This window comes from Leptodactylus fuscus, chromosome 4 (genome assembly GCF_031893055.1).
Source record: "Leptodactylus fuscus isolate aLepFus1 chromosome 4, aLepFus1.hap2, whole genome shotgun sequence".
Taxonomy (NCBI): domain Eukaryota; kingdom Metazoa; phylum Chordata; class Amphibia; order Anura; family Leptodactylidae; genus Leptodactylus; species Leptodactylus fuscus.
The window spans coordinates 87,359,824-87,368,624 of NC_134268.1; the positions used below are offsets into that span (position 1 = coordinate 87,359,824).

Sequence of the window (8,801 nt, forward strand, 5' to 3'; positions counted from 1 at the left end):
TGTATTGGTACTCTAGGGGCTCTGCTAATGCGACATGGCACCTAAAATTATTCCAGCAAAATCTGCCATCCAAAAGCCAAATAGCGCTCCTTCCATTCTGAGCCCCGCCATGTTCCCATACAGCAGATTATAGCCACATATGGGGTATTGCCGTGTTCAGGAGAAATTGTTTAACAAACTGTGGGGGGCTTTTACTCCTTTATCCCCTTGTGAAAATGAAAACTTTGGAGATAAAGTGACATTTTAGTAATTTTTCATTTACACATCCCAATATTAGTAAAATCTGTGAAACAACTGTAGGGTCTAAATGCTGACTATACCTCTTGATGAATTCTGTGAGGGGTGTGGATTCTAAAATGGGGTCACTTTTGGGGGGTTTCCATTGTTTTGGTACTCTAGGGTCTCTGCAAATAAGGCATGGTGCTGAAAATTATTCCAGCAAAATCTGCTGTTCAAACACCCAGTGTCGCTCCTTCCCTTCCATGCACTGCCGTGTGCCCAAAAATCAGTTTACACCCACATGTGGGGTATTTCTGTGCACGGGAGAAATTGCACAATAAACTGTCAGATGCATTTTCTCCTTCAACCCTTTGTGAATGTGTTAATTTTGGGTCTAAATGAATGTATTAGTGAAAAAAAATGAAATGTCTAAATTTCACTGCCATATTATTTTTATTCTTATGAAATGCTTAAAGGGTTAACAAACATCCCAAATGCTGTTTTGAATAATTTGAGGGGTGCAGTTTTGAAAATGGGGTAATTTATGGGGGTTTCTATTATACAGGCCTTTATAATTACTTTCAGAACTGAAGTGGTCCCTAAAAAATTGGTTTGGAGAATTTTCTTGTAAATCTGGAAAATTGCTGTTACACTTGTAAGCCTTGTGACGTCCAAAATAAATTAAAAGACAATCAAAATATGATGCCAATATAAAGCAGAGATATGGGAGATAATATTTATTCATGTATTTGGATGGTATGACTATCTGCCTGAAAAGCAGATAATTTCACATTTTGAAAATTGCAATTTTTTTCAAATTTCCATCAAATTTCCTAGTTTTTTTATAAATAAATGCAAAAATATTGATTAGTGTTTACCACTAACATGAAGTATAATGTGTTACAAGAAAACAATCTCAAATTCATTTGTGTAAGTTAAAGCGTCTCAAAGTTATTGCCATTTAAAGTGACACATGTCAGTTTTGAAAAAAGAGGCCTGGTCTTTAACATACTTTTGGGCCTGGTCCTTAACCGGTTAAGGACCTGGTCCCATTTTTCAAAACTAACAGGCATAGGGAAAGGAATTAGGGAGTTATCACTTTATGTGGCAATGACTTTTGGAGGCTTTAACTTACCCTAGTGTTTTTGAGATTGTTTTTTGATGACATATTGAACTACCGTACATGTTAGTGGTAAACATTGAGCAATATTTTTTGCATTTGTTTATAAAATAAATAAATGAATAGGAAATTTTGAAAAATTTGTCATGATGTCACTACCTGTGATGTCTCGGGGTCTCTTCCTGAGGCCGTTGATAAGCCTCAGCAGTCACATGACCCCCGAAGCCAATCAGCGGTCAGTCGAAGGGATCCGGGAAGCCAAAATTATTGAGGTGTTTTCAATGAACTCATTCAGGATGGTTTTTACTTAGAGGAGAGCAGTGACAGCCTTTTATTTCACAATCATAACCCTAGAATATGAGCTCCTGCATCTTACTATGAGGATGCATGTAAGTATCAGGGCTGGTACCCTTGCATTTTCTTTTTTTTTTTTTTTTACTTTTTTTTGTTGGCTTTTTCCCAGAAAACCATTTAAGGTTTTTTTGACTAGGTCTCTGGGAGTCTTTTATGCAATATTAATAGTATTTCAGCAATATTTTTTTTGTTATGTTTTGGCATTCTAAAATATTCATGTCTTGAAATCTATGCAAACGTTTGTCTTCTTTTTGCAGGCGCGGCTTGAGATCTGTGCACTGAAAGATGCAGTATCTATCTATTTAACTGATGAGATCAGGTGAGTTTGACAGTCTTCACATTTATAGGAGTTGCACAATTCAGTTACACGGTGGAAATAGTGTACACAAAACATGGCCCCACAGTTACAGCCTGTTTCCTGCTGTTACCGATCCTCGATGATGTCTTCTGATGGTATTTCATTTCTGGTCAGGTGACAACTATAGCCAGTCCCTGAACTCAGCTCTGACCTATTCACAAGTGCCACATGACTGCGAGGCCAGAAAAAAAATATGCTGGTAATCGCCTAACAACAGTGACGGACTAGGGTGCCTAGGGCTGATAAGCAAAATTCATTGTGGGAGCCAAATATACAGTTACATGCAAATATTATCTGACGCTCATTTGCGATTTCCTAAATTTTATTTTTCATTCGTAGCTTGCTGCCTATCCCTTGCCCCCGATTCTTTCTTTCTTGGGGTCCTGTTAGTAGTCTGCTTCCTGGCTTTTGACTTGAACTAGGGTCCTTTTATTATTATTGGTGACTTGGTCCCCTGCAATGTGAAGGTGGGGCCCAGGGAGGAAGGATAGCAGTTGGGCTGACTCTGCAAGTGTCATATCAACTGCCCAGTCTGTCTTCAGTAAATAAAAATAATTTGGGTAGTTTCTTAAATAATCTACCAAGTATATTGTACTGATGCAGAGCCTGGTTGAAATGCTGTATAAAGTACAAGAAGTATACTGTACCATGCCAGGGTGAGCTGGGGACCTACCTGGCTCAGAAGTCCACCAGGGAATTCACTGGTGAGCCAGTCCAAGCATCATACAGTATTACTCCATTCACTTTACATTGGCCCCCAAAATATGCAAACAAACTGGTTATTCTGTTGATCGGTGCTTGGCATTTTTAAATAAGAATGTTTGTGAACATTTACATAGAACTTGAAGAGAAAAGGACGGTCTTCCGAAAAGAGAGGAAAATTCCAATTTACCTTATAAGATATGAACAAAAAAGTTTCAAATATTTACCTGACTATGGTTTTTGTGTAAAAAAAAAACAACACCACAGTCCTAACAATAGGTATGCTTTAATATACAGCAAATAGAACATGTACTGTATATGTGAAATGTGACTAAAAAATACTGGTTTATTGTGCTTAGGAAGTATATGGGTCACTTGTAGCTTGTTTAGATGCTGTATAAATTACTGTCCCGTTTGTATCTTTTTTTGTGTATACCTGCTGGCAGCTAACATCATATGTAGTTGTCATGTAACAGCATTGACTATAGGTGGTACAGAGAATGCAGTCACCCTAGGCTACTGGCACCAGAATCCCTTTTAATACCACAGTTCTGTTTCTAGATTTAAATCCATTCTGCTTATATCACAGGTGTACATTCGACCAAGCACTGGAAGCCATTCCCCAGCTTTCAAATGGAGGTGACAAAAAGTAAGTAAATGCCATCATTTTGGTTTTGACAGAATGCTTTCAGTCATCAAATATTAACTATAGCAAGCAATTGCTGAGAGATCTATGATGTAGTCTTTGATAGCAGGCTGCATGAAAAAGTACATCTGTCTTTATACAGGCATGCTTCCTGTTCGTAAGCATTAATTCTCTTATAAATCATTTTTACAATCTCACTAAGATTTACAACATGATACATAAAGCAGACTGGCAAAAAAAAAGAGTTGGTACTGATAGTGTAATGGTACTGAATGAATTGTGAAGTTATGTGCTCACCTCAGTGGCACTGAAACTTTAACCTTCATGCAGTGCTCCATGCATGAACAAGAGGGTTAGACTCATGTCTTGATAATAAAGCTGTCAGTAAGTTATTCACTAATATTATAATCCATACAGGCTCATTTACAAAAAAAAACTTTTTTTTGCTGGAGTGCCTCTTTAATATTCTGTCAGTTGCTCCATAGTTAGAGATAACAAACTACTATGTATCATGTATTACATTAGAACTGACATTTCTAAGGAGTGGGATTGTAAATGACATGCAGTGGGAAATATTGAAATTATGCTTAAAAAAAATTTCCACCCATACTTTTAGAAATGGTCACACATGTGTAAAGCAGAATTTCTACAGGTGGCATGTTTGGTAGTTACGTTCTTTTACCATTGAGTTGCAATGGTCACTTTTGCTCAGTGACAACAAAAGCTGCAGCTCTATTGGTTGTCACCTCATTGACATAAAAAATGAGTGCAATTAGTTTTGGTGTCTGATATGCTGTAATGTCAGTAGGATGGTGTCAAGCAGGAGTAGAAAAGGTATATGATTCAGAGTTACAATCCGAGACAGTCCATGTCACAGCTCAGAATTACATTCCTTGTCTGCTCCTGCTTGACTCCATCCTCCTGACATTACAGCATATCAGACACCAAAACTAATTGCACTTATTGTTCAGGAAAGGTGTGCCAGAATCAGTGGAACAGCCCCTATTAAATAATGCAAAGAGCTGGACTTGGCACTGGTGGTGAAAGGTCTTCTTTAAATGTATTTCTTCTTGTGTATAGACAGATGGATGGTGTAATAGACGCACATTTTATATTCAATAACAGTATCCACTTGCCGTATTATAATCGATTAGGTGGTTGTAAGAGTTGGATTCTTTATTGATATGGTATGGCAATACATTTGGATGCTGCTTATGTGAGATTTCTTATGCATCCTGCTTCCTGAGTTAGTGAAGTCACCCTTGTTTCGCACGCTTCCTCCCATCTACCCAGAAAATATTCTCGTCTACAAGATGGCTTCAGGTGGAAAGTTATGTATCTAAACATATGCTTCGGCTATTGATACAGAATCCACTATCCATATGTGCTGTGCAGGTCCTCAACATTGGGAATTGATTGTACTTATGATCAATATGAGAAGGCAGGCTGTGGAGGGAGGGGGAATGGCTTAGATAACAAATAAGAATGTATTAATAAGTGGCATATTGGTCTCATTAGATTTGTTGCTGTACAGTACAATAAAGCGAACAACCCCTATAATGACGGATGACCTCAAATACAATGTGGCAGATAATCCAATGAAAATGTGCCAGATGCTTGCTGTAGACACATATTGACTAGTGTTGAGCGACTAGTATTCGAATACCTCACCACCATAGGAATGCGTGTAAGCGGCCGAACACCAAGGGGTTAAACACATCGAATATTCGATGCGCTTAACTCCTTGGTGTTCGGTCTCTTACACGCATTCCTATGGCGGCGAGGCATTCGATCGAATACGAGTCGCTCAACACTAATATTAACAGCTTCTGCACCTTGTTCAGCAAGTGGGAGAGCTTATTCGGGCAATGGGCAGGGTTTAACCCCTTCCCGCCGATGGCATTTTTTGATTTTCGTTTTTCGTTTTTGACTCCCCTCCTTCTAAACCCCATAACTTTTTTATTTCTCCGCTCCCAGAGTCATATGAGGTCTTAATTTTTGCGGGACAATTTTTTCTTCATGATGCCACCATTAATTATTCTATATAATGTACTGGGAAGCAGGAAAAAAATTCAGAATGGGGTGGATTTGAAGAAAAAATGCATTTCTGCGACTTTCTTACGGGCTTTGGTTTCACAGCGTTCACTGTGCAGCCAAAATGACATGTCCCCTATATTCTGTGTTTCGGTACGGTTCCAGGGATACCAAATTTATATGGTTTTATTTACATTTTGACCCCTAAAAAAAATTCCAAAACGGTGTTAAAAAAAAATTTTTCTAAAAGTCGCCATATTCCGACAGCCGTAACTTTTTTATACGTGCGTGTACAGGGATGTATAGGGCGTCTTTTTTTGCGGGGCCAGGTGTACTTTTTAGTTCTACCATTTTCGGGAAATGTTATTGCTTTGATCACTTTTTATTCAAATTTTTATCAGAATTAAAACAGTGAAAAAACGGCGGTTTGGCACTTTTGACTATTTTTCCTGCTACGGCGTTTACCGAACAGGAAAAATATTTTTATAGATTTGTAGAGCGGGCGATTTCGGACGCGGGGATACCTAACATGTATGTGTTTCACAGTTTTTAACTACTTTTATATGTGTTCTAGGGAAAGGGGGGTGATTTTAACTTTTAATTCTTTTTATATTTTTTAATATTTTTTTTAACTTTTTTTTTTTATTTTTTTTTTTGCATTTATTAGACCCCCTAGGGGTGTTGAACCCCAGGAGGTCTGATCACTAATGCAATGCATTACAATGCTAATGTATTGCAATGCATTGCAAAAAATCATCTCTTTTGCAGGCTGTATACACCAGCCTGTAAAAGAGAGAATTTGCAGACCGGCTGGGAGCCTTTAACAAGGCTCCCGGCTGTCATGGCAATGGGGGGTCGGCCCTGGAGCATGCTCCAGGAGCCGGCGATCCCTGCCAAAATGGCGGCGCCCATGCGCCGCCGGGAAAATGGCGCCTTTGACAGCAGCGCCCGAGGGGTTAATGCCTCCGATCGGTCCGGGGACCGATCGGAGGCATCAGAGCCGGTTGTCTACTGCTTAAAGCAGTAGACACCTGGCGGCTATGACGGCCGCCCGGCTCCCGGGCGGTCACCATAGTTACAGACCCGACACGTGCCGTACTATTACGGCGCATGTCGGGAAGGGGTTAATATCAGACACGTGTGCCAAAATTTTGGCACAATTTTTATCGGAAATTGCGCCAACTAGTAAGTGGTGTAAAGTAAGACTCGACAGTCTAAAAGCCATCAGACACTTTATATAATCTGTATAGACTAAGTGTGGACTAGTACTACCCAAAATGTAGACAGTGTTAGTTTATCTGCCGCAGTATGTGTAACATTTAGGGTGCATGCACACTACGTAACGCCGGGCGTGTATGAGAGCCGTACACGCCGGCATTACGGCAGACTGCCGAACACTTCCCATTCACTTCAATGGGAGCGCTCGTAACAGCGGCGTTTACGAGCGCTCCCATTGAAGTGAATGGGAAGTGTTCGGCAGCCCTGCTGTAACGCCGGCGTGTACGGCTCTCATACACGCCCGGCGTTACGTAGTGTGCATGCACCCTTAGAGAATAAGCCATCACTTTGTAAACTCTGTGCACATTTCCGCAGGTGATCAGCTCACTTCAGTCATAGCTGTTCTTAATACACACTGTTAATACACACTGAGTTTTTTGGCGAGGATTTTGACACTGCATCTGCCTCAAAATCAGCCTCCAAAAAAGCCTCCCAATAGAGTTCTACTGGGAGGCTTTTTTTGGAGAGGAGTAGATTGAGCAGAAGGGAATCCTATAGTAGCTTCCTATATATTTCCCATTAGTTTTGCAACTAAATATGCAACAAAAAAGCAGCTTTTCCACAACGTAGGGGCTCAGTCTTACAAGTGACAACTTATGCATTGTACAACAAGGGAGTATGTAAAAATATTAAAGTATGTATGCAGAAATATTAAAGTATGTATAGCATAGTTTTGCATAAAGCAATATATAATGTATTTCATATATGCTAAAGATTAATCTCTATTCTGATAAGGTTATCACCTAGAATTATAGAGATGCTGCAGTATATTGTAAATCATACATTACAACCACTGACTAAAGGGGACAGATCTCCTGTTAGATATGCATCAGCAACATTTAAATTAAAGGGATTTTCCTTTTCCCTTCACATGTCTTTTCCCCAGGGGAAACAGTCTGTTTAAACCATGTGGCAGAAGTCCCCTGGCTATAGATACTAAGTAACCCATGTCGTGCTCCTTGTGTATTTATGATTTGCTATATGTATTGTATGATGATGAATTTGTGACTTTCTCTGCAGGTTACTGGAGCAACTGCTGAATGAATTTAAGAGCAGTATGCACTTACAGCTTGTGTGCTTCCAGTCTTCTTCCAACTATGAAAAGAAGACTTGAGAAACCAGCATATCCGGAGAAAGCATGTGTCTTCTCATACCCCGTGCACTTTTACTTTACTTGCTATTACTAACTGTTGTTCAGAAGACATGCACTACTTCTTACAATGTACTACTAATATGCTACGTTATTTAGCAGCATTGAATAAAAGTCGTCTCTGTCATATAAGTCTCATATTTATAGTGGAACTTCCAGGGTGTGTGGAGCTCATGAGAAAGAATTTGCATCTGGTTTAAACCAGACTCACACATGTCAAAAGTCCACAGCAATTCATAGTGCTATACATGGAAAGTAAGCTGAGCTTAATAACGTGGCTCAGGCGCTATAGAATTAAGGTGCGCATAGATGATTGACTAGTTTGCCTTTATCGTATTAGTTTTATTTTACAATAGGTGTTTATCCCATGTATGCTTACACAACCACATCTTCTCTTGTCCCAAACCTCAACTAGTCTTGCAGTGGAATAATATTTTCTGACATTGGCTCTGATCTCCCTCCCAAATGATTTCAGATTGCGCCCCCTTGTTCTTGTGGTTAGTTTTTTATTTAAAGCATTTCCCTCCTAATTTTGTAAAGGAGCCACCTGCTTCTGGCACTGTACAATATATAGTACAATGCCTGGCAGCAAACCCAAACAGCTGATTAGTGCTAATGGTGGTGGTGGGGGGGGTGCCAGCCCCTCACCGACCAGATAACCTATTCTAATGACCTTACAAAACAATAATAATACACAAAGTGAGGATGTATATATTTATGTGGTTTTGCTTTGGCCTTGTTATAGGGTTCCAAATTCACTAGACATGAAGTACAGTTATGGGAACAGAGGGGTATAGCTGATAGAGCAGACCTGGGCAATGTACGGCTCGCGGGCCACATCCGGCCCTCTGACTGCTTCTATCCAGCCCGCATAGCTAGTGGAAGGTTTTTTTAAGGACCTGTGATGATGTCATCACAGCCTATCACCAGGATAGGCTGT

At 39.8% G+C, this 8,801-nt stretch overlaps 1 protein-coding gene across 1 annotated transcript in view; it reads left to right on the forward strand.

Moving 5' to 3' along the window:
* Window positions 1-7,994, forward strand: part of EXOC2 (exocyst complex component 2) — a 158,856-nt gene extending 150,862 nt beyond the window's left edge. The window contains exons 25-27 of the mRNA XM_075270745.1: window positions 1,951-2,012; window positions 3,343-3,402; window positions 7,732-7,994. Coding sequence (XP_075126846.1) covers window positions 1,951-2,012; window positions 3,343-3,402; window positions 7,732-7,825 — 216 coding nt within the window. The 3' untranslated portion in view covers window positions 7,826-7,994. The remainder of the gene's footprint in view (window positions 1-1,950; window positions 2,013-3,342; window positions 3,403-7,731) is intronic.
* The last annotated feature ends 807 nt before the right edge of the window (window positions 7,995-8,801 follow it).